The 27,802-nt window shown below is 38.7% G+C and overlaps 1 protein-coding gene across 1 annotated transcript; it reads left to right on the top strand.

Annotated features, from left to right (window-relative positions):
• On the top strand, window positions 4,232-7,115 carry LOC109839247. The gene is made up of 6 exons (XM_020407677.1): window positions 4,232-4,470; window positions 5,451-5,472; window positions 5,630-5,956; window positions 6,096-6,194; window positions 6,279-6,507; window positions 6,598-7,115. The coding sequence occupies exons 1-6, from the start codon at window positions 4,232-4,234 to the stop codon at window positions 7,113-7,115; spliced, it is 1,434 nt and encodes a 477-aa protein (XP_020263266.1).

Raw genomic sequence — 27,802 nt, forward strand, 5'->3', positions numbered from 1 at the left:
TCTTAACTCTTGCAGGCGAGCCAGGGGTGTAGGTGAGCTTCAATCGTTCGAACGAACTTGGTTCATGTGGGCGATCAAGTATGTAGGCGGGCTCGGTGACCGCGTGGATTCGACTAGCTTCTTGTATTGTGAGCAGCTACTTGATAGGTTTGGAGTACTACACCCCTTCCCATCACGTTGTGGGAGATGGGAAGGCACATCCCTATATGTGATATAGCAGCTGCCTAGTACTCTGATGAGTCTGTAGTTAGAATGTTGATCGCCTGGCTGATCATCTGGGCATTTAGATGAGTTCAGCTCTTAAGCAAACTTAACTCGTTTGGGCAAGTCAAGTGTCTAGGTGAGTTTCTGATTACTTGACGGATCGCCAGATGCATAGGTGAAATTTATGATTGTGTGGTCTTGGCTCGTGCTGGCAAGTCAAGCACACGGGTGAGCCTAATTTTCACATTGCGTGGGCGACTCGAATACGCAGCCAGATTTCAAGCTTATCTGCAAAGGTATTTTTTACCGCATACAGCCATCAATGTCTGAGGTCACTCTATAGCCTGCTGCCTTCAAAACTCCAAGTGAAATGATGTTTTTCTTCAACTGGGGAACGAACCTCACTCTAACCAACTCCCGAATCACTCTGTCACTCATCCTAATCTCAACGGTACTGATACCACTAATAGGACATGCATGATCATTATCCATGTGCACGACCTTCCCTCTTTCCAACTTCTGAAAGCTAGAGAACCAATCCCTCCTAGGGAAAATATAGTAAGAAGCACCCGAATCCAACATCCACTCTGTAGAGTCAGAAACACAAACTGACAGTAGTGCAGATAACGAGTAGCCCGAAGAATTCGAATCTGAATTATTGCCACTAGCCTTGATAACATTCACCTCTGAAGCTTGAATAGCTTTTCTCTTATTCTTCCCGGCTCGATCAACCAACTTTGGGCATTCGGTTTTCCAATGTCCATCCTCTTTATAAAAGGTACACTGATTGTGCCCCTCTAGACTGCGACCTCCTACCACGGTTTGGACTCTTTGCTCTTGCGACTAATGCCCCCGCTACCAGCTCAACTAAAGTCTCATTATCCTTCTTTCGAAGCTGATAATTCATAAGTACAGCAGTGACCTCACTATAAGAAAGAGATGCCTTCCCATTAATAAGAGTAAGAATGAAGGTCTCATCTTCCTCATCAAGTAAGGAACTCAACAACAACAATACCTTGTCCTCATCTTCAATCATCACATCTACATTCGTCAAATCTGTAAGAAGCTTTGTGTAGTAGTTCATGTGATCACCAATGGAGGTCCCCTTTTTTAATTGGAAGCGATAAAACCTCCTCTTCAAATGCAAGCGGTCTCTACACTCTTGGTCAAATACTTGCCCTCTAGGATCTCTCATATCTTCTTAGTCGAAGTCTCATTGATCACATCATATTTTAAATCTTGAGTCAAACACTATCTAATCACACCATACGCCATTCTATTCATCTATTTTCAAACCTTCTCCTCAATGTCGTTCGGTTTCATGTCCAACTCCAAAGTATCTTCCAAATTTTACGCATTGAGCGCATCCAAAACTTCACATCTTCAAAGATCAAAATTATTTGTGTCATTAAACTTCTCCACATCTATCTTCATAGAGTGGATATTTAAACTTTGGACAGTCTTCACGCTGGAAGTATCCTCCACAACTCTTTCTTTCCCGACCATCTTTCTCAAAGCACCAAAATAAATACGGAACAAATTAAGAATAGATCCAAAACTAAAAAAGATAGTCTTTACCAAAAAGATCCCACATTTATCACCAAACGAAGCCTTAAGCGAGCCTCCAAAATGACCTACTCCTCCAAATAGCCCAAGCATAGCCCAAGTTCTGATACCACTTGTTGAGCGCTGAGAAAACCAAACAACCAAACCAAGGTGCTATAAGAAATCAAATCAAATAAACGTCGAGAGAATACCAAACGAACCAAATCAATGCCACAAATACAAATAACAAATTTTAACATAGTTTGGCAAATTGTCTACGTCCACGGGCCAAGAAGAGGATAGGGTTTTTTACTAATAGAGAAGAAGAGTACAAACTGAGATTATAAATCACTCAAATTCACCAATTATCTCACCAACAAATCTCTAATTCTCTCCAAACAAAACTCTAACCAATAGCTCAAAAATACCTTTTTTCTATGCTCTAAATTTCCCTAATTTTCTTCTCAATTTTCTCTTCTAATTGTTCCATATATATAGAAATCCTAAAATCATAAATATACTAGGAATTCTAAAATAAAAAATAAAACAGATTAGGAATCCTAATAACCTGTTACCAAAACAAATTTGGAATCATGTTACCAAAATATATTAGGATTCTCAATAACCTGCTACCAAAATAAATTAGGAAACATATTAGGAACCTACTATCCAGCATCATCAACAATAACACCCTCATCTATCGATATGGAACAATCAGATTTCAAGACAGCTGAGATCCTATTGATTTTTAGCTTTATTTTTGGTGTAAATGTGATAAAAAGATGTGTTTCTATCCCTGCTGATGGACCGTTGCACCCTCGAGTGATGTCTCCAATAAAGCTCTTTGTCACTTAAGAGACTTTCTAGAGCAATATGGAAGTCTTTTTCTTTAGCGATGTTAGCATCTGAGGGAGGAAGTAACTGAATTGAAGTAATTTCACTCCGGATATGATCAATCTTCACATGGGAGGAGTCAAATTCCTTAGCCTTCCATTTAAGAACTTCATTTCTAATGTTAGAGGCTTTGTGCGGTAGGAGTGCATGAATAGTCCATGGCTCAGTGATTGTCTTGATGAAGTTGGGGTGATTTGTCCATCGAACGTCCATTCTAAATGCTTTTCTCTTTGATTTTCTTTTACTTGGGTGATAGACCAAGATTGGGCAGTGATCACTTCTAGTAACTAGAAGTTGAAGGACAACAGCTAAGGGAAAAGCGAATCTCCAATTCGTAGAGTAAACAGCATGATCAAGATGCTCCTTCACATTGAGATGAGCCCGACGACGATTGGACCAAGTGAAAGCGGGGTCATCGCATCCCTAGCCCATAAGGGTGGCATCAGAGACGAAAGCCTTGAAGTCTTTGAGGTCCGAAGTTGATGGAATATTGCCTCCTAATTTTTCATCAGCTTTGAGGATGGCATTGAAGTCGCCAATACACAACCAAGGTTTAGTGAAGGAAGAGGTGATGCTGAGGATTTTAATCCAAAGGAATTTTCTATCTTTTCTAGCGATCGCTCCGTAGACACACACCAGAGTCCATGGGATGGGTTGGCAACATTCGGCAATAATATAGTTAGGAGAACTAGCAGAGATTGTAATAGTTATAGGGCTCTTCCATAGCAGGTAGAGGTCACTGGATAGACCCGAAGAAGGAACCGAGTGATGGGAGGAGTATGGGAGGAGAGGTAGTAGACGATCAAGGTGAATTTTTTTGCGTTTTGTTTCGGAGAGGAAAAGAATATTGAGAAAAGAGGATTTTTAGTGGAGGAGTAGATGTTTTTGGATTGTCGAGGTACTCCTCCCTCCTCAACAATTCCAAGCTAGAAGTCTCATTTGGTCGCTTGTGGCCCAAATGTGGTATCCGCACGAGGAAGATGGTTGGGACTATTTTGTGATGAAGCGAGGCTCTGACCAGAACCGAGTGTTTTGGGTTGCGTAGATTATGAGGTTTCAGATGCTATTGATTCTCTGATGCGTTTGGATAGAAATGGGGCCCAAAAGATGAGTTGATTCATGTTTGTACTTGAGCATTAGCATTTACAAGGTTGAAGGGGAGGGTGTTAATTCCCCAATTTGGGGGGATTCATTTTCGATATTTTCTGGAGGAGAGATTGAGGAGTTGGTGGGAATATTTATTTTGTTGAGAGATGGAGGATTATTTGATTTTTCTTCTACAAAGACAAATGTAGCAGTTTTTGAGTAGGTTTAGTCAATTATGTTTTAATTAAGGTGTTGAAGTTTGGTTTTCATTTTCTTGGGGCTGAAGACTTTGTTAGTGGCTAGGATTTTTTGGTTAGGGGTTTGGGAAAAACATCTGTAGGATGAGAAGTCTAGTTTAATAAATGACTTGGTAGTTACGTAGGGTGTGATCACGTGGATGTGTTTAGTGGGTTCGCTTTGGGAGTGTGAAACGGATATGAAGAGGAGCTAGTGGTTTGAAATTTTTGGTGATCATGACTCCAAAGGTTCACTAGATGGAGGCATGGGATTGGATGTGTCGATGGGATTGGAAGGTTTGTGTATAACAGAAGGGTCCAGAGCATTGGATTGGAAGCTTAGAGGTAGGGAGATTATTGTAGGCTTGTCGAGCAGTACTTCTTGTTTCACTCTCAAGGATGATGTGCCCCATCAAACCACAGAAGGTGTAGTATCTAGGCAAATGTTCATATTTTACTTCAATATCACGCTCTTCTCCATTGATAAGTATGAGAGGGATAATTGGTCTTTAATGGAGATCAGTTTGATTTTGACTTAGGGGCTGTTTGGTTGGGGTTTTTTTTAGGAAAACTGCAGTTATGGAACAAAAAGCAGCTTTTAGGGCTTTTTGGATTCCAAAAACTACGTTTTTTTCCACTTTTTTAAGGAAAAGGTTTGCCAAAATACTGACAAACAGTTGTATTTTTTGGACACCCCATTTCAGCTATTTTTGAGTGGAATTGGACTGGAAATCTGACACCCGCTTTCAGCTTAGCATTTCCTTTCTCTTCACGTGAAGAGCCCTGACCCGTTGTCGATACCCTCACCGCCTCATCTTGAGTTGCCTCTTCTATTCTACCTTTCCCTCCTCCGTTTCGTGCCGATTCAAAAGAAAAATCAGGGAATCGAGGCATCAATCGGCAGCAAATCGATCTAGAATGGTCGATTAGATCCCTGTTGGGTCACCTTGATGAAGCGTAGCCCTTGATTTCAAAAGGAATTTTCTGATGTTGGGGTTTTACAAGTCTACGATTTTCTGATGATGGGGGTTTCCATAGTGCATGTCGCCTTCATTGATGGAGGTGATCTTCTCTGATTCGGGTGTAGTCGAAACTCCTCCCTGATCTGAACTTCAGATCTGACGCCTGGATCTCTGGTTTAGGGGTTCAAGTTCCTCCTTTGATCATCGGGTTCTACTCCACACCGACGATAAGGTTCAGCCTTCACTGCATTTTCTAATTTTTTTTATTTTATATGATTTTAATAAATTGTCACTATTTACTTATTAATTGTAGGTAATTATAAAAGAGTCTGAGTTGTGGAATTATGAGGAAAAATTGAGTAAATTTACGGCAAAGTTAAGGGTATATTTTGGATGATTTTTTTAAATATACGCCAGATTAGGGTTTACTCCCCAAAATTTTTGTAATAGTCAATTTTGTTTTCTATACTGACATAATTTAGATGTTTATCTTTACTTGCTGATGTCTTCTGTGTATATGAAGGCTAGCTCAAAATATTGGAACAGTATGATTTTATTTAGAATATGAGATCGTGGTTGATAAGAAGAAATTATGTGTAGTTATATAATTTTACTATACTGAATATCCGCTAAAAGTATAGAATTAAAATTTTGATTCCATTATTTGTCTATGTATAAGAATGTATTTTGCTCTCATTGTAGATGGAAGATATTGATGACGAAGCGTTAATGAGGATATCGAGTAATGCTACTATGTCTGCCATCGTCACTGTGTTGATATGTGTAATGAGAATGCGTTGTAGAAGAAAATATGTCACCTGTCACCATGGGGAGGGGGAAAAACAGAAAATAGAGTCTAGGAATGCCCACATATGCCACGTATTTTCTGACTATAGTCACAGCTTTAGAGACTATGTTAGAATGAGGCCACATGCATTTGAAAATCTTGTCAGAATAATGAGAGGGACGGGCCTACTACAGGATTCACGTGATGTAAAAGTTGAAGAACAATTGCTCATGTTTCTTAATGTATTAGGACATAAAACAAAAAATAGAATAGTGCTCATGTTTCTTAATGTATTAGGACATAAAACAAAAAATAGAATAGTAAGATCACATTTCATAAGATTAGGAGAAACAATTTTCAGATATTTTAACAAATGCTTAGAAGCAGTTGGTTGTATACAGGGGGCAGTTCTTGAAGCAAGCACCAAAGGAATTGGCGCCAGAGATTGCAAGCAATCCTTTGTACTATCCTTATTTTAAGGTAATGCACTCATGAACATACAGTAATCTACAGAAGTAAAATTGTTATCCTATTAATTAATAGTAAATTTCTAAAGTTATATAGGATTGCATTGGCATGATAAACGGGACCCACATTGACGCTATGCTTCCTGCTAGCCTTGTGGCCCGCTTTAGAGGTCGTAAAGGTGTGACTCAAAATATTCTAGCCGCCTGCACCCCAAATAAGTTATTTTCATATGTTCTCGCCAGTTGGGAGGGGTCCGCAAATGATTATAGAGTACTACAAGATACACTTTCAAGACCTCAACCTCATGGTCTGAGAGTCTACGATGGTAATTACTCGTTAATGACAAAATTGGATATTCAATTGTAATTTACAAAGAATTTAATTATTTATGATAATGTGTTGTTTATAATTATAGGCAAATATTATTTGTACGATGCGGGATACACCACCATGCCTGGCTTCATCTCCCTTTATCATGGTGTACGTTACCATTTAAATGAGCACAGGGGTAGGCCAATAAATAACAGAAGAGGGTTATTCAATCTAAGACATTCCTCGCTACAGTCTAAAATTGAATCAACCTTTGGATTGTTGAATAATCGTTTCAAAATCCTCACTGCAAAACCACATTATCCTTTTCCAACCCAAGTTGACATAGTATTGGCTTGTGCTATACTTCATAACTACATTGCTATAGTCGACCCGGGCGATGACTTATTAAATGAGGACATTATCATTGATGATGACGATGTAGAAATAGCTACTGAGGGGGAAGATGCCAATCTTGTTGACTTTTCTCAAAATGTAACACAAAGAGAAGAAAGAGATTCAAGAAATGAATGGAAAGAGAAGAGGGATGACATTGCAAGTGCTATGTGGCTAGACTATTGTAATAAATATCGTGACGGGGACATAACCGAATTTGGCTTGTAATTGACATATTAGTATTTCCAGTATTGTTGTATTTCTTATGTTTTTCGTCGGGACTGGTTGTATTTATTAAGTTTGTTAATGTTGGTTTGATTTTATCTTTGCATTATGTGCCTTTGGTCTAACATGAGCTTTGTTCTTCATATTTTCACTATGTGATTTTATTGTAACAGGTCATTCATCCTTTAAAGTATGGCCGAGTTTGGTGATAAAAATGATGATTGTGATGCCACTCCCTCCCTTAAAACCCCTGTTGCTCCTCCTTCAGACTTGAACATGAACTTCATGACATTCCCTCGTGCACCATTCTCTGCTCCCCCCCCCCCCCCCCCCCCCCTCCCCCCCCCCCCACCCCCTCCATTTCCATCTTTCTCTCCTTACAACAGTAATTTCGCATATGTTACTCAACAACCTACGCCTTACATGAACATGCTTACAAGCCACCATACATTCCATACAACCCCTAGCCCACATAATAGTAATTGTCAATCTGGAGAGAGTCGTTCGTCAAAGAGGGTTAATGAAGTTGATGCGAGGTAATGTTGCCATCCAAGAAAAAGAAGAAAGTAGCTGCTAAAAGAAGATTGGCCTCAACAATTATAGACAAGCCTCCCAACACTAGGGGTGTGCCTAACATGTATTGGAATGCCAAGCATAATGATGTTTTAATCCCTGTTCTTGCTCAATTGACAAGAGATGGCCTTAAGGTTGATAAAAATTTTTAAATGCATGCATACAAAGTGGTCGCAGATGAAGTTAACAGGCAATGTGGAACTAAATTCACAAAGGAGAATGTGATGAACCTTATGAAGAGCTTGAAGAGCAAGTTTTTTGATATGCGAACTGTGATGAACATGAGCGGTGCTGGATTTGATCCGGCATCAAAAATAGTGACCATGGATCCAGATTCATTTGATATGTAGACAAAGGTATCGATTGGTACACAGTGTATTTATCTTCCATTATTTGCGTACAATTTTATGTAGTGAGCAATTTTTCTTAAATTTAGTTATTACACAGGATAATAAGTGCAGTAGCTCAAAATTGAAGCAGTACTTGAACACGCCTCTAACGCACTATGATGATTTGTGTACGATTGTTGGTGATGACCAAGCAAGGGGAAATTATGCCAAAGATGTAAGTAAGAAACTTGGTAATAGTCGGCCTCTTGAATTTTTTGAGGATCCGATCAATCTTTGTGAAAATAATGATATTGAGACCCCCAAGTCACATTCTGAGGCTGAGACACCAAGTGTTGAAAGGCTTGACCCTCACTCTCAAAATGTGAAGTCGGCTAGTGGGGTAACTTCTACATCCAATGCCAAACCTCATTCAAAAAGGAAGGGTGGCAAGGGCAGAGATGATGATTCACTAATGCGTGAACTCATCGAGTCCATGTCCCACTCAATCCAAAACCAACATATTTTACATTGGACTGATCGCATGGCCAAGGCTTTATCCGCACATGCGGCTAATTTCTCTGAGCTAATACTGGATAAGGTTCTGGATTTTCTATATTATAATGAATCAGAATCTAGGCGGTTCATTATCAAGTTGAAAAATGCGCAGAAACTTTTCATAGAGAAGATTATTCGCGAAAATGGATTTGCCATAGTGGATTTGCCGTAGTGGACACTATATTGGATAATGGATTTGTTTCCTACCTACTTTTGCACTATTATGGCCATATTTATAATCAAGTGAACATGTTATAATCTTATAATATCGTGAGACAACACCTTTACTTTATGTGCATGAAGCAGCTGCTACTTATCATGTTTCTTACTCCTGTCTTGGCTGGCTATATTTGTTGAGATGTATTACCAGGCCTGAGTAGTTCCTTATGTCCTTTTTATGTTATCTTACCTATTTGCAGAGTTTATATATTGTTTGTAGGACATTAGTGTGGAAATGGGCATTATCTCAAACAGCGGTGCCTCCTCTGTGTACAGGTTATAACTATTCTCATAAGTTACTTTCGTTTTTTTCGCGATAGGCAATGAGAATTGCTCATGTTATTTGTTAATGTAGCCTATACTGCAATTGTATTGGTCTGGATAAGGCTTACCATGATGAGATTGTAATCTAGATTGGTAATGTGATTTTTAGGTGAGGCAACTATTATGCGTAGGCAATCCTCAATGCAATTACAATATGTAGGCGAGGCATTGTATACTGATAATATAGCTATAATATAAGCCTTATATGCCATTGCTAGCTTAGATTTACTGACTTTTTAAGCTATGCCTCAATTTTCAGCTTTGTTGTGTGTTCTTCTTGCTTCAGTTTCCAGCTGTGCATCTGAACCTTATATGCCATTGCTTCACTTATATTTGCTTCAGCTTTTTGTGTTGAGTTTTGCATGAATTGTTTTTCCTTGTTTTTCCTTGCTTCAGTTCTCAGCCTGACATGAACTTTTTGGTGATGTGCCTCAATATTCAGCTTTGCTGGAATTTTTTCTTGCTTCAGTTTCCAGCTGTGCTTCATTTTGATTTGATTCAGTTCCCAGCTGTGCATCACTTTGCTTAGCTTCAAATCCCAGCTGAGTTGTTACAGTTGCTCCTGTCTTCAGCTTTGTTGAGTTTTTCCTTTGCACTCAGTTTTAAGCTTTGCATCACTATTTATCTGGGTTTAGAGTTTTTTTATGTACAAGTTATAACTATGTACATAAGTTAGTTTGGATGTAGTTTTTATTTGTTCCAGTATTACTTAGCTGAGTTTTGCTGAGTTGTTTTTCCCTGGTTAGTTTGGATGTAGTTTTTATTTGTTCCAGTATTACTTAGCTGAGTTTTGCTGAGTTGTTTTTCCCTGCTTCAGTTCTCAGATTTGCTTCACTTATATTTGCTTCAGCTTTTTGTGCTGAGTTGTTTTTTCAATAGGCAATGAGGATTGCTCATGTTATTTGTTAATGCAGCCTATACTGTAATTGTATTGGTCTAGATAAGGCTTACCATGATGAGATTACAAGCTAGATTGCTCATGTGATTTTTAGATGAGGCAACTATTATGTGTAGGCAATCTTCAATACAATTACATAGTATACTGATAATATAGCTATAATCTGAGCGTTGTACTCCATTGCAGCCCCTACTAATCTCATTTAGCTGATTTTTTTAGCAATGCTTGCTTTGTTTACAGCCCTTACTATCAGTTTTAATATTAGTTTGCTGGGTAATTTTGGCTTCAGTTTTCAGGCTTGTTTTAAAATTTGGCATTAGTCTCAGCTTCACTTTAGTTTTGTTTCCACATGTACTCTGTTTATGATATATTATCTGCTTTAGTTTTAGCTTTGCTTCAATGCCTATATTCAGGCGAAGCATCCTATACTGATCATATGGCATCGTATACTGATCAAACTTGATTTTGCTAAGTTTTTATCTTAGTTTTGCTGAGTTGTTAGCTTGGTTTTGCTGAGTTCTTAGGTTAGATTTGCTGAGTCATATACTCTATGGATTGCCTCCATAAATTTCATTTCATACCACATTACACTTTACAACTACATGGCATATTTTCAAAGCTATAGATGAGTACACAGATTATAACTAAGAACAATACAATTATTTTCCAAATGATTGGTTGATGCTCTGCAGTTTTCAATTCCCTCTTCAGCTTTTTGATTTTCTTTGCACTTTTATCTTCATCAATGTCCTCACTTTGTGATACATGATTTCTATTTCTGCTACAATCGCCCGCTTTGTCGGCCCACTGAAAGAAGTTGGATTTCTTATTTGGGAACTTAGCGCAACCCCAATAATGTCTCCCTCTATTTTTTCCATTTGTGCATAGCTTCATGGGTGTTGGAAGTTTGCATTTGCACCTAACTTCATATGGGGCACCCTCTACTTTGCTGTCCCATTACCGCTCCATCAACCTGTAGTGGCTTTGTCGCTACGAATCTGGAAAAAAATTAGAAGCCTAAAAAATTCTTACCTGGCTGAGATGTGCTATACTTTGATTAGGCTGTTGGTGGCTCATTATATAGGCCCCCAAGTGATATTGTTTGTTGAGCTGTTGCAGCCCCTAATAGCTGTTTTTTCTTGTGTTGGCTGACGGACACTGTGTGTAACTAGCCGTTGCTTTGCCAACTTTGTGTGATGAAATGTTAAGAACTCTACGGTAACTTCACACAGGTATGTGTACACACTGATTTTTGGCCTCTTTCCTATTCTACGGCTTTGAACCAAACATAATAGCTTTCAGGAAAAGCTTTCTTTGATGGTGTTTTCCTTTTCTTTGGTGGTGAACCAATCATGGGTTTAATAGCTTTCAGGAAAAGCTTTCTTTGATGGTGTTTTCCTTTTCTTTGGTGGTGAACCAATCATGGGTTTTGGATATGCTTTCTTAATATTCACTTTGGTGTTTTCCTTTTCTTTGGTGGTGAACCAATCATGGGTTTTGGATATGCTTTCTTAATATTCACTTTTTAACTCCATAACAAACACAAGTTATGGATTCCTGAATGATCCAAAAAAAATTTAGAAATTGTTATTTGGATTGGACTCCATTTCCATTATTTTATGGAAACGAACCAAACAGCCCCTTACAGGAATCTCCTCCGAGGCACTGTTGAAACTGATCCGCCATCTTCTAAAACCTTTCTAAGGAGAGAGAGCCTAGCTTCTGAGTGATGGTTGAACTTGAGGAACATGGAGGAATGCTGTGAAATTGGACCTAAAGAGAAGAGTTATTACAGGCGTGTTCTTCAACCAGTTTGTTCATTTATCCCCTCAAGGTGAGGATTAGATAATTTCTATAGGACTATGGACCCTTTCTCATGATAGAATTCAGGTCTGATTCCTCCTTAAAATAAGCTAAACCCACATTCGAGAGTGCTTCAGAAATTGTGACTATATCCTCTAGGCCCCAAGCTTCAAGACTATTATTCTTGATGTTGTTGATTTTAAAACTTTTATCAGTGAGAACGGGGAAAAAAGGCCCCTTTTTGGGTCCACTGAGTCTTTGAGATCTTCTTTTGTGATGAGGGTGTTTGCGGTGAAAGTTGATATTTTCATTGCTATCGAATCTATTATAACTTTAGTCGTTACAATAAACTCGAATAAAATAAAAAGTTGATCTTTTTATAAGATCTCCTTACACAATGAAAATAAAAAAGTTTACAACTTTATCAAACAAACGCAAAGATCGTTTATCGGTCTTCTGCTTGCGTGGGATCTTTGCCTGTGCCGGGGTTTATCCGTGGACCACCGTCGATCAGATCTGATTGCTGAAAAATTAGGCAGAGCTTCGTCTATCCACGAAGGGATCGAGAAACTTGAAGCGCCTATCTCGATAAAAGCGAGATAATTGCTCTTCTTAGAATTACCACAACGGGATAAGACTAAGGATCGGATGTTGGCGATGTAGATCTGACGAATCTCTCTCTCTTGCGTTGAAGAACTCAATCCGATCTCTCCTCCTCCTCTCTGAAATCTGTGTACTTTTAAGTCTTCAATCCGGCAGGGCTTCGCCAAGGCACAAGAATTCCAGCTCCCAAAAAAAATGAGGCCTAAGGCTTGTATTTATAGGCATGAGGGGTTGCGGAGCGGTTAAAACCACTTAAAGGGCCCTATAACTATGTACATAAGTTAGTTTGGATGTAGTTTTTATATTTGTTCCAGTATTCATCTGTGATTTGCTGAGGCATATACTCCATGGATTGCCTCCATAAATTTCATTTCATACCACATTACACTTTGCAACTACATGGCATATTTTCAAAGCTAAAGATGAGTACACAGATTATAACTAAGAACAATACAATCATTTTCCAAATGATTAGTTGATGCTCTGCAGTTTTCAATTCCCTCTTCAGCTTTTTGATTTTCTTTGCACTTTTATCTTCATCAATGTCCTCACTTTGTGATACATGATTTCTATTTCTGCTGCACTCGCCCGCTTTGTCGGCCCACTGAAAGAAGTTGCATTCCTTATTTGGGAACTTAGCGCAACCCCAATAATGTCTCCCTCTATTTTTTCCATTTGCGCATAGCTTCATGGGTGTTGGAAGTTTGCATTTGCACCTAACTTCATATGGGGCACCCTCTACTTTGCTGTCCCATTACCGCTCCATCAACCTGTAGTGGCTTTGTCGCTACGAATCTGGAAAAAAATTAGAAGCCTAAAAAATTCTTACCTGGCTGAGATGTGCTATACTTTGATTAGGCTGTTGGTGGCTCATTATATAGGCCCCCAAGTGATATTGTTTGTTGAGCTGTTGCAGCCCCTAATAGCTGTTTTTTCTTGTGTTGGCTGACGGACACTGTGTGTAACTAGCCGTTGCTTTGCCAACTTTGTGTGATGAAATGTTAAGAACTCTACGGTAACTTCACACAGGTATGTGTACACACTGATTTTTGGCCTCTTTCCTATTCTACGGCTTTGAACCAAACATAATAGCTTTCAGGAAAAGCTTTCTTTGATGGTGTTTTCCTTTTCTTTGGTGGTGAACCAATCATGGGTTTTGGATATGCTTTCTTAATATTCACTTTTTAACTCCATAACAAACACAAGTTATGGATTCCTGAATGATCCAAAAAAAATTTAGAAATTGTTATTTGGATTGGACTCCATTTCCATTATTTTATGGAAACGAACCAAACAGCCCCTTACAGGAATCTCCTCCGAGGCACTGTTGAAACTGATCCGCCATCTTCTAAAACCTTTCTAAGGAGAGAGAGCCTAGCTTCTGAGTGATGGTTGAACTTGAGGAACATGGAGGAATGCTGTGAAATTGGACCTAAAGAGAAGAGTTATTACAGGCGTGTTCTTCAACCAGTTTGTTCATTTATCCCCTCAAGGTGAGGATTAGATAATTTCTATAGGACTATGGACCCTTTCTCATGATAGAATTCAGGTCTGATTCCTCCTTAAAATAAGCTAAACCCACATTCGAGAGTGCTTCAGAAATTGTGACTATATCCTCTAGGCCCCAAGCTTCAAGACTATTATTCTTGATGTTGTTGATTTTAAAACTTTTATCAGTGAGAACGGGGAAAAAAGGCCCCTTTTTGGGTCCACTGAGTCTTTGAGATCTTCTTTTGTGATGAGGGTGTTTGCGGTGAAAGTTGATATTTTCATTGCTATCGAATCTATTATAACTTTAGTCGTTACAATAAACTCGAATAAAATAAAAAGTTGATCTTTTTATAAGATCTCCTTACACAATGAAAATAAAAAAGTTTACAACTTTATCAAACAAACGCAAAGATCGTTTATCGGTCTTCGGCTTGCGTGGGATCTTTGCCTGTGCCGGGTTTATCCGTGGACCACCTTAGATCTGGATCCGGTTGATGGAAAATTTATCTCGATAAAAGCGAGATAATTGCTCTTCTTAGAATTACCACAACGGGATAAGACTAAGGATCGGATGTTGGCGATGTAGATCTGACGAATCTCTCTCTCTTGCGTTGAAGAACTCAATCCGATCTCTCCTCCTCCTCTCTGAAATCTGTGTACTTTTAAGTCTTCAATCCGGCAGGGCTTCGCCAAGGCACAAGAATTCCAGCTCCCAAAAAAAATGAGGCCTAAGGCTTGTATTTATAGGCATGAGGGGTTGCGGAGCGGTTAAAACCACTTAAAGGGCCCAAATCCGCGCTGAGACACCCTAGGGGTGTCTTGGCTTGGCCTAGACACCCTTGGGGTTTCTCGGCCAAGCCGAGACACCCTTGGCGTTGACCCTAGGGTTTTGAATCGTCACACGTTGATTGGTGTGGATTTTCATCCTCAAACGTTGACCTTTGTTGCAACGCGTTGACTGGGGTTGACCTAGGGTTACGCGTTGACCGGCGTTGACCCTAGGGTTTTGAATCGTCACACGTTGATTGGTGTGGATTTTCATCCTCAAACGTTGACTTTTGTTGCAACCCGTTGACTGGGGTTGACCTAGGGTTATGCGTTGACCGGCGTTGACCCTAAGGTTTTGAATCGTCACACGTTGATTGGTGTGGATTTTCATCCTCAAACGTTGACTTTTGTTGCAACCCGTTGACTGGGGTTGACCTAGGGTTACGCGTTGACCGGCGTTGACCCTAGGGTTTTGAATCGTCACACGTTGATTGGTGTGGATTTTCATCCTCAAACGTTGACTTTTGTTGCAACCCGTTGACTGGGGTTGACCTAGGGTTATGCGTTGACCGGCGTTGACCCTAGGGTTTTGAATCGTCACACGTTGATTGGTGTGGATTTTCATCCTCAAACGTTGACTTTTGTCGCAACGCGTTGACTGGCGTTGACCTAGGGTTACGCGTTGACCGGCGTCCATCCTAGGGTTTTGATTTGTCAATGGTTGACTTTTGTTGCAACGCGTTGACTGGCGTTGACCTAGGGCAACGCGTTGACCGGCGTTAACCCTAGGGTTTCGAACGTCGAACGTTGACTTTTTGGTCGCAACGCGTTGACTGGCGTTGACCTAGGGTTACGCGTTGACCGGCGTTGACCCTAGGGTTTCGAACGTCGAACGTTGACTTTTTAGTCGCAACGTGTTGACTGGCGTTGACCTAAGGTTGCGCGTTGACTGGTGTTGACCTTAGGGTTTCGAACGTCGAACGTTGACTTTTTATACTCATACGTACACAGTTTAAGCTCTTAAGGTATTGGAGCATGGCGGTCCCAAACATTGGGGCTGCAGGACCAACTGTTAAAGCTGATTCATCTACATGTGTGGATCTTATCCTGAATTTGTTGGATGCTCAAGTCACGAGACCAACTAGTGGAGCTGGTGCGTCAATGACTCACATTTATAGAATTTTTGGCAAATTCTCAGCCCTCAACGGGTTTGATGAGCCTTTACCGACTACCGTTTGAGTCGGGCTAGCATGCGGATTGTTTAAGTCCGTTCCACATGTGACGTTGTGCTAAAAGAGTTAACCCTTTTAGTTCTACGATATTGAATACGTAGACTTTGTCTTTCTCACGGGAATAGACTACCCGGTAACGTGTGTTAGACGTAGACTTTGGGATTTTTGGCAAACCCTCAGCCCTCAACGGATTTGATGTGCCTTTACCGACTACCGTTCGAGTCGGGCTAGCAAGCGGATTGTTTACATCCGTTCCGAATGTGACGTTGTGCTAAAGGAATGAACTCCCTTAGACTTGATGATACGACTTCGAATACGTAGACTTCGCCATTGTTACGGGAACAGGCTACCCGGCAACGCGTGTTAGGCGCTGACTTATCCTTACTTAGGATTCAGGATAAAAGTCCCCAGACTCGGATTCTGGTGTCTTCTTCAATCGGTAAAAGACTAAACCGGCAACACGTGTTAGGCGTTGGCTTATCCCTACTTGGGATAAAATTCCCCATGCATAAAAGGCATGGATTTTGGGAGTTGAAAAAGGTGGTGTCTTCTCTTGGGGCAAAGACGAACCCGAAATGGGAGAGGAAGAATTTTATATTCTATCTCCCGACACTGAGGAAGAAGAATTTTATATTCTATCTTCAGCTGGAAAGGAGACTCGAGGTGGGATCTCCACTCCTAGAATCCAAAAAGATGAAACTAAGAGTGGGATCTCCACTCCGAGAATCGACAAGATTCGGATAACCCTAACTGTCGGAAGGTTTGATTACCGAACTAAAGATAAATTTCTCGTTTATCGAGAGTGAATTGTGGTTTTGGTCCTAACTGTAGGAATGTTTGACCAAACGGGGGTTTGAGATGATCCTAACTGTAGGAAGGTTTGATCACTCGAATTGAAAGTGGACCTCTCGTTCATGGAAGGAATCGAGAGGGGACTTTAGTTGTGGCCCTAACTATAGGAAGGTTTGACCAGGTAGACAGTGAGAGTAGGAGTACAAATCACAACGAGAGTGTTGACTCATACAAATCACAGTGGGGTTTAGTGTTTATCACTTTGTTTGTAATGATCGGGTTATCCCTAAGAGAATTACATATAGTATTTTTCCGGGAACTTCCCGTTACATGAATCATCCACCCCCAGCTTCTTCGCGAAACTGGGTTTATCATTGCATTCGGTTACATGATCGGGTTATCCTTAAGAATATTACATATAAAAATTCTCCAGGAACTTCCCGTCAACGGTAGGAAACAGTTTAAACTCATATACCTATTGGAGTATCAGGAAGCAGTTTAACCTCTTATACCGGTCGGAGGATTGAGAAGTAGTTTATACTCGTATACTCTTCGGAGTGTTGCCGTTCTTAACTAGCTTACCCTAGCGTTATGACGCCGGCTTCAACCAAGGTTTGGATGATATTCTTTAAAGTAAAGCACGCTTTGGTGGGATGAAAGATCCTCCTGTGGTATGTGCAGTACTTCGGATCTGCAATATTGTCAGCTTCCTCCTGATTCGTGATGGGTGGCAGCTTGATCTTGTTGTTTTCAAGAAGGGTTTTGAAGATGGCTGGAACGTCTTCGTCTTTGAATGAGTACTCTTTTTGGAGCCTTGGATCCGAATTCTTTTGTTGTCTTCGGAGCTGTTGTTGTGACGTTTGATTAACGTCAACAACTGTTGTAGGTGCCTTCCCTTCATCATGAGACACGAGACTCGAATTCAGAGGGTTAACCATCGGTTGGTTTCTTTCGACCTTCCTCCTTCTGAGGAAGCGTTCGGCATGTTCTCCGCGCACCTTCAACTCTCTCCAGGTATTGAGCGGCTCTACTCCCATAACATCCAAGATGTTAATGGACAAATTATTATGACAGGTCTGCAAGACGAACTCCTCCGTGACGGGATCCTTGCAGTTCATTGCCTGATTGCGGAAGCGTTTGATGAAGGTATCCACCGACTCTCCGTCTTTTTGTTTCTCATCGAAGAGTGTTTTGATCGACACTTCGGCGTCATCATCGAAGAAATGAGCGAGGAACATGCTCTTCAGGTCCTCCCAGCTGTTGATGCTTCCGGGCTTGAGGCGGCGGTACCAATCGAAGGCGGGCCCGCGAAGGGTGCTAACAAATGACCGGACCATCAGAGGCTCGTTGCCAGAGATCACTCCCAAATGGGACTTGAAATAGATCAGGTGCTGAGTGGGGGAACCTTTACCGTCGAACGACGTGAAGTTGATCAGGTTGAACTTCGCCGGATACGGGATCGATGAGGCGGCGGTACCAATCGAAGGTGGGCCCGCGAAGGGTGCCAACAAATGACCGGACCATCAGAGGCTCGTTGCCAGAGATCACTCCCAAATGGGACTTGAAATAGATCAGGTGCTGAGTGGGGGAACCTTTCCCGTCGAACGGCGTGAAGTTGATCAGGTTGAATTTCGCCGGATATGGGATCGAATCCCACTCTTTCGGGTAAGGACACGGAATGTCGGTCTTCTTCACCTCTCGAGCAGACATCAGGGCGTCAATTTTTCTTTCGAGATCCTTCATCTTTTCGGCCTCATCTATATCCTGTTTTGGACAATTTTCGAGAGGAATAATACGGCCACCCCCAGTGTTATCATTATTGGTGGGTCCACCCCTAGCATCGTTATTTTTAGTGGGGCCACCCCCAGTATTTTTGGGCGGTGCGTCGGCCATGATGATTTCATCCACTTCCGGATCGCTGTCAACTACGGCGTTCTGGGTGCGACGGCTGGATTCAACTCTGACTTGATTGGACAGAACCCGAATTTGTTGATCATGCTCTTCCCTCATTCGCATCATGGCCATTTCCATTTCGAACTTGAAGTTCTCTTTTTGTTTGGCCAAGGCATCCTCAACCATTTTAGTGATCTCGTCTGTGCTAATCATCAACACTTCGCGGGATTGACCTAGGCTGGATACCGTTTTGTCAGAAGCGACTGCAGAGTTAGCATCTGATACTTCATCATCTGAGGATAATCCTTGATTCATCCGTCGCACGTTTGGAATCACACCTTTGTGAGGGTGAAACCTTAACGGGCTCCTGATTTTCTGCACGTACCTCCAAGTGGGCTGTTGTAGAAATTAATTTGTTAGGAGGTCGCGTACGACCCCCAATCCGGATATTTGCTCGAAGCTCCTTCGACGGTCTCAAGCTTTCCCTAATAAGCGCTTTTCCTCGATTCTCGGGTAGAGCACCGACACGATCCTTCAATGGGACTCTAGATCTGGGGAGATCCACACTATCATAGAGCTTCACCGGAGGTGTAGGAGCAATAGGAATGAGATCTGGAATTGACAAAGGCCGGAGAGTAGCCTCGGATGCTTTTGCCTTAGGCGCTGATTTGGCCTTTGGCACCCAAACTTGCTTAGATCTCGGTGGCTTTTTGGCCACATTTTCCTTCTGCAACTCCTCTGTCTTCCGTACCAGGATCCTCGTCTGCGCTAGCTGTGTGCGGCGCTTGTGGATACGCTCCTCAAGAGTTGAACGAGTTCGTTTGACACGAACCCATTCGTTAGTAGGTGGTTGGGAGGAGGTCCCCAAAGCTGGTTGCTGGTACACTTTGCGCCTTCTGAGCTTTAAATCCGCATCATAGCAGATCCCGTCAACAGGCTCCAAAGCCTTGGCAAATTGACGCGCGAGATGTTGACGGCGCCTTTGACGAGCCCTCTTCGTCAGCACCGGTGCACTTTTAACGGGCAACTCCTTGACTTTCGAGGAATTGTCACAAACGTTGGATCTGGTTCCTTTGAAAGCCGGCGAATCGTTGCGAGGTGTAACTACAGCAGCGACGGCGGAGAGATCATCTTCTTGGGTCTTCAGATCTGAAGACTAGCGGATCTTCCTGGAGGAGGAGGCCTTCCTGCATCTGCAAGGAGAAGCAAATCTAGAGGAAGAGGGGGAGACATACTCCTCGAACTTCTGCTGGTCGAACTCGTATTCGACCTCTTCAAGCACCGGGATCTTGATCATCGGCTGCGGCACGACAGCTTCGGCAGCAAAGCTGTTGGCTCTCACTGTGGTCGCCAGTTTGTTTGCGGTGAAAGTTGATATTTTCATTGCTATCGAATCTATTACAACTTTAGTCGTTACAATAAACTATTTTCATTGCTATCGAATCTATTACAACTTTAGTCGTTACAATAAACTCGAATAAAATAAAAAGTTGCTCTTTTTATAAGATCTCCTTACACAATGAAAATAAAAAAGTTTACAACTTTATCAAACAAACGCAGAGATCGTTTATCGGTCTTCTGCTTGCGTGGGATCTTTGCCTGTGCCGGGGTTTATCCGTGGACCACCGTCGATCAGATCTGATTGCTGAAAAATTAGGCAGAGCTTCGTCTATCCGCGAAGGGATCGAGAAAACTGAAGCGCCTATCTCGATAAAAGCGAGATAATTGCTCTTCTTAGAATTACCACAACGGGATAAGACTAAGGATCGGATGCGGGCGATGTAGATCTGACGAATCTCTCTCTCTTGCGTTGAAGAACTCAATCCGATCTCTCCTCCTCCTCGCTGAAATCTGTGTACTTTTAAGTCTTCAATCCGGCAGGGCTTCGCCGAGGCACAAGAATTCCAGCTCCCAAAAAAATAAGGCCTAAGGCTTGTATTTATAGGCATGAGGGGTTGCGGAGCGGTTAAAACCACTTAAAGGGCCCAAATCCGCGCTGAGACACCCTAGGGGTGTCTTGGCTTGGCCGAGACACCCTTTGGGTGTCTCGGCTTGGCCGAGACACCCTTGGCTCGGCCTGGCCGAGACACCCTTGGGGTGTCTTGGCTTGGCCGAGACACCCTTAGGGTGTCTTGGCTTGGCCGAGACACCCTTGGGGTGTCTTGACTTGACTGAGACACCGTAGGTGCCTCAGTTCAGCTTTGAGACGTTTTCAATGCCCGTTTGACCGTTTTCGCTGTAACTTCTTCGTTTGAACTCGGATTTGTGTGATTCCAAATGCATTGGAAGTCTGACGAAGAGTTCTATCAGCTCCAATGGTTAGATTATCTGTAGAATGAACGAGACAGGAAGGGCGTTGTTCCTTTTGTAAACATCGCGGGGTTCTCGATTAGCCTGTGCCTTCGTTATTCCGAAATTCTGTCAGCTCACGTAGTTCGTCGGTTCACTTCAAGCGTTCACCGATATCAGTCGAACTCCTGTGAACCAGATAGTGACGTTCGTTGTCGTTCCTTAACACTGAGCTGTTCGTGGAGACCTATAGGCAATTTTCGATGCCTACAGAGGGTACAATTGTCTGGGAGATTAATGGTGGTTAGGGATTTTAGTTTGGCAACTAGTTTCAAACTCGTGTGATGCACGAATTTGTCAATATTTTTCAACATAGAAAAAGGTCATGAAGGGCCTTTAAAAAAATAATACATGAATTGTTCTTGAAGAAGAGTAAAAGAGTAGGCATGTAAGTATTCAATGAAATCATAAACCATCCTTGTTAAAATAATACAGAGTAGATATTCAGTAATATTCATAAGAAGAAAAGTTTTGAAACAACAGTCATTAAAATTGTTCAATAACCATTCTCAATTAAAGAAAATGAATAAATATTCAAGCAATATTCAAAACTATATTTACTTACATGTGCTATCTTGAAGAAGAGCAATGCGCTATGATGTTTCCAAACAACTCTTTAACCATGCAACAATTGTAAGATAACCCTTGTTTGAAAATGTACTAAGTAATATACCAATATCTAAAAAAAGGGCAACATATAAAAGATTAGCTTAATTAGGAGTCATTTTCTTAAATCTTAAAAAATAAATATCCCAAAAAAATCTTTAACATGTCTCAATAAGGTATACTTTGTTAATTAAAGATTAAACCAAAAATGTAGTTTATAATAAATAGAGATTAAACTATCTCTAGAAATGTCTTAAGTTGCATGCTACAATGGAGGCAAGCTGCAACATATAGAAGACTTTACCTTACGATTTAATGAAATTTCATTGATAGGTGGATATATCAATGAACATCAAACAGACTTTACATCATGATTAAATAAAATCATTACTGCCAAACTAAGATTTTCATATGTATTTTCCCCCGAAGAAAGAAAAGTAGTAGAAATCCATGTGTGGTGGATTTCATGTAATTAATAATCAAATATGTAACTAACTCTCTATCTAAATTATAACCCCACGGTCACTATGGTGGTATTTAATATAGAGAGAAAATATAGCTATAGTTAAATCCTATAAGTTGTACAACACAGTGATATCTTAAAATAATTCACTTTCTACTCTCAAATTGAAAGAACCAGATAAGAGGAACAATGGGCAGAATATTCAAGATATAGTGTGGATGTAACCCATGTTGACATTTATTAGTAAGAGAGAACCACTGATACACTTAGTTTTATTTCTACCAAAAATTTAATTTCAAAAGCATTTGTATCATTTGTATATTCATGGTTTATTTCTACTAAAAATTTAATTTCAAAAGCATATTCTATTCTAGTATCTTCAAAGCAATTTATGCTTAAGGCTAAATGATAACAAGATGAGAATGGAGAAGATACTATGTTTTGTTTTGCCAGGATTTCTATTAGGACTATGCAAGTAGTTCAAAGTTGTGTAACTTTTTATCAACTAAGGAAGGATATTTATTTGCTTCTTACTAATAAATTATCAATTATTTTCCTAAGCAAACAATGTGATTATGATTATCAACTACTACGAAGCTTTAAAGTGCTTATGTGCAAAGATTAAATTTTAATTTATGTAGACTAAAGGAATAGGATATGTCAACACCCATGTCAACATATTTTCAATAACATTAGCAAATGCTGAAATATAGAAGATTAGGTCAGATAAGATTACCTTACTCATAATGTATAATACATATAACTAAAACGATTACACCACAAACATACTATAGGTTTTAAATTCATAAGATAGATTCTTACTCGTTACTAATAGGTGACAATTCGATATACTTCTTGAAAAAAGGGAAAAAATCAAAGTTAAACTTGAAGCAAGGTTCAACCAAACATTTACAACATCATAAAAAAATTTCATGGCATAGTTCAACTGTAATACATCTTTCATAGATTATGTTTGTCTTAATGTCTAAATAGACTTTGCACTTGTAGAAGAATAAATAATCATTCAATTGAATTTAATAAGTATGATTATTGAAATTCAAGTTGAATTATACTTAAGTCATGACTAAAAAATAAAAGAAAACAATGAGAAGGAAAAAAAAGCAGATAGGAAAACCTCTAATACACTTTCCAATCAGACCTCCCAGGCTTTTAATTATTGGCAGGTAACAGCTCTAAGAAAGAGAAGAATGTGTTTCGCTGGCACATTTGAGTTGAGTATTTCTTGCAAGTTTTTTTTGCGAATAATATTCCATACAAATCTTAATTGTCCATAGAAGTAATATTGGTGCAAAAAGTGAGTATCGAAACTAATGTTGAAAGCATTATACATAATAGTTAGAGAGTAGAAAGAAACAGAACAGAAAGCAGAAGCCTAAGCAAAAGCGTACTAATCGATGGGCATTTTAAATATGAACCTTTTAAAATTGGAGATAGATAGCAGATAAGCGGTGAACTCTAGTGGATTCTTGATTCATAGATTATGGTTAGAGACTTTTGGAACTGATCTTAAAAATGGGTAAGCATTAATGGTCAGTTTTGAAACTTGTATAGATATAGAAACAAAAAATAATGTGTGATTTTTTTCTATAAATAAAATGTAAACTGTAATATTATATGCTTAATAGGAAACATAAACTGAAAAAATTCCCAATCAAAATTTTTGTGAACAAATCATAAGCATATAATCCACACATATTATCATCAGAGTGATTATGCAATGGAAATATGTTCATAAGCTTACCGCTATTTTCTAATTGACAAGAAATTCAAACGACCTTAATGATGTTGATAGTTATCATTATAAACAACACCCTTGTTTTGCTCACTTTGCCTGACAATACCAATGACCCTAGAGGTGTCGTGAAGAATCTGTGTAAAAACTTTAGAATGCCACCAAACGGACCTGCTCATGAGAATCAAAAGCAAAATTGAATTAATTATTCATTCAAAAATATGAAAAAATATTGAATAACTATATGTATATATGCTTTTTAAAATAGGTCCAACGCAAGTGGAATCTCTATTCGGGACAGTAATGGTTCTTTTGCCATGGACTGCTGAAAGAATATAGTACCCAAAGAGATCGTTTCCTTCCTTTGTCTTCTTAAAAATATCCTCATCAGAAGATTATCTTCTTCTTTTTTCTGAATTGTTTACTTTGAAGATCAGTATGGAAGCTTTGTCAAGAGAGATTAAATATTGTATTTATCATATATCTCGTGGATGTTTTTGTTTGCTCATTGGTACGAATATATCCATGAACAAAAAAGATTGGAGGAAACATATTTTAATGTGGGAGAGAGAACGTTAGATAGAAAATTAACATATTTCAATGTCACACAGAGATAAAAGGATTTTCTTTGGAGAGATGAAAAGGTGGAGGAGCCGGTTTTGTTAGACCCTAGAGAGGGGGTGAATAGGGTCAATGCTAATCTAATTCCAATTATATGCCAATTAAAAACTTTTTTGATTAATCAATTCTTGCAAAAGATATATGAATGAGTTATGAGCAAGAATGTAAATTACAAGCACAAAATAAATATACATAAAACAAACACAAACACAAGATATGATCATGGAGTTTGGTCAACCCTTGACCTACGTCTCCGCTCCTCACCTCGAGGAGATCTCCACTATATCGGCACACCCGGTTTGGAAGCCGGAACTAATCTACATACTCGGTTTTCTAGTTCAACGAAAACTCTACAAGTATATCACAATGTATATACACAAACTACAACCTCAAGTGTTAGTCCTCACGTATCGCCTCCCTCAAGTGTTCGGCTTTACTACCTCTCACTAGGCTTTAATACCGAAATCACTCCTCTTGGGACCGACCACATCTCTCACCTCTACACTCCTTTTGGTGTAAATATATATTACAAAGTGATACTCACAAATGAAGGTCAAATACAATAATTAGCTCTCTAATAATGAATGAGAACACAATGAAGCTCACTCTCACAATATCACTCACCACTATCCAACAATATATTGAATGAATAATATTAAAAGCTCAATTGAGGTGTGAGTGATAAATAAGAACAATAAAATTCTAACTCAAATAAAACTAGCTAAGATATGAATATGAAAATCAAATAATAAATAAGCTAGATAAAAGAGTTAGAAATCTTCTTTATAAACATAAGGAGCTGTAGATATGATGATGAGGATGAATTCCTCAATTAAAATCAAAAGCCTCTTCTTGTGTAAAACTTCTCTTTTGAAACGAAACTTAAAATAATGCTTTAACACAAACTAAACTCTTCCAAAACTTGATTAAAACAATTTTTTTGATGTGTAAAAGAGTTAAATGTAATGGGGTATTTATAACCACCCAAAACATCAGGGAAAACCCAAAGAAACAGACAAAAACGTTCAAAAACCAAGAAATCTGAAAACTATACAAAACTAGTAAGCTCATCAGTCGACTGATGGGGTTCGTCAGTCGACTGATGAGCTGACTATTGTAAGCGGTTTGCAGCTCGTAGGTCTACTGAAAAGCTCATCAGTCGACTGAAGGGTCATTAGTCGACTGATAGAACATCAGTCGCAAAAGCATAGACTTTTTGATGATTCTGGCTAGTTTCGTCAGTCGACTGATCCTTTGCATCAGTCGACTGATAACAGATTTTCAGCCTGTTTTGATTTTCAAAAACAAATTTTTAGGGCCTTTAAAAAATAATAAATAAATTTCAAAAAATATAAAACTTTGGAAAAAGTTTTCAAATATAATAACAAACTTGTTTGAAAAGAAATTTTGTAAAAAGGACCTCATATTTGTGAAAACTCAACGTTTAGCAAAAATGTACATAATACATGTTTTTGATGAATCTTAAAAATGAAGTTTTACATGTAAGAACATGTGGAAACTTTATGAAATGTTTTTATAAATATTATAAAATATGAATGTAATGTAAACAAGATTAATAAACCAATATTGCATTGTTTTCTCAAATAAACTCAGATTAATAAACCAATATTGCATTGTTTTCTCAAATAAACTCATTTTGTAATAAAAATCAAAATTGTGTATGTATATATATATATTGAGCTTGTGTTTTCTCAAATAAACTCATTTTGTAATAAAAATCAAAATTGTGTATGTATATATATATATTGAGCTTGAGATATATTCACACAATATACGTTACAAAACTACTAATATACCTAAGTGATTGTGCACAAAGCTTGATCTTGAATCTTTAACTCAGGTATGAATGGATTTTCATCATATATAGATATCCTTAAAAAAACGACAACCACTAGGAAACAAATTAGCTATGAATTGTTTAGCAAATCATCATCAAAACAAAGGGGCCAACAATATCTCCCTTTTTTATGATGACAAACAATTTATAAAATGTATATAAAATATAAAATATGAATTACACATGAAACCATAGAATAAACCAATAAACCATCTTTTCTCCCCTTTTGACAACATCAAAAAGGGGAAAACATGAGCAAAGCGCATTTATGCACAGGTAAGTATAAACAAAAGTAGATATAGGGATGACTCCCTCTATCAACTTGTCATATGAAAAATATGCAATGATGAGCATGGCAAATAATGCGAGTAAGCATGAATATAGAATATCCTAAACACAACTCACATTAAAGAAGACCAAGTGACCACATATATGTATCATTAAGAATAGAGTCACAAGAGTCTAAAACATAAATATATATCCATAGGATATATATCAAAAACAAAAAAAAAACTCAAAAACGAAAACCAAAGGTTAAAAAAATCAAAAATCAAGAATCAAATGATTTGTCAATAAATCCAAAAGAGAATTCATGAGTTATCAAACCATAAATTATAAATACATTATTATGAGAATGATGTCTCAATACATAAAGACAAAGTATAAGTTCATGGAAACTTATGAAAACCAAAATCTTGTTCATGAAAATTCATGAATCCAAGAAAGGCAATAAAAATGATACCAAAAGAGAGTCCAAATAAGAGTTCATGGAAAAGCATAAAGTATCATTTTAACAAAAATAATAATTGAGCAAATACATGATTCAAATGACAAACATGCTCAAATTGCCAAAAAAAATCTCTAAGTAAAGAGGTTAGGTAAAGATGTCCACTAAAAAGGATATTTTGTATCAATGTAAATAATGGACACATCTTTCCTATATACATGATCACAAAGAAAATTTGTCGACATATTTATAAGTTTTATCCATAAAGATCAAAGATTAGTATGCTTTGGATAAATATATAAAAGATCAATATACTAATTTTTGACAAAACAAGAAAAGCTTGTTTCAACCCATGTGAATGCCCAATAAATATAATTTGAAACAAAGAATTAATACATCCGAGGGGGTTGCAAAAAAAAATAAACCTCTCATATATAAAGTCAAAACAAAGTATGTTTAAAAAAACGTTTGATCAACAGAAGGAAATCTTCTTTGGACAAATTTGATCAACCACATAAAGAATACATTATAAATCACTAATTGATGATCCATAAGTACAAATACATAAATATCATCAAAAGAGTGTTTTACAATGATCTCATAAAGCACAAACACATCGTTCACATCAAAATGAATAAAAAAACAACATAGTTTAAACCAAGACTATAAAACACATAGGAAACATGAACTATGGTTTTGAAAATCCAAAAATCAATTTGATTTATCAACAATATAAAACGTATATATATATTTTAAAATACTAAATTGTTTGCAAAAATCTCAAATAAATTATCTTTAAGAACATGAAAAACTAAAAACTTAAAAAACTTATT

Source organism: Asparagus officinalis, chromosome 4, assembly GCF_001876935.1.
Source record: "Asparagus officinalis chromosome 4, Aspof.V1, whole genome shotgun sequence".
Classification (NCBI taxonomy): Eukaryota; Viridiplantae; Streptophyta; class Magnoliopsida; order Asparagales; family Asparagaceae; genus Asparagus; species Asparagus officinalis.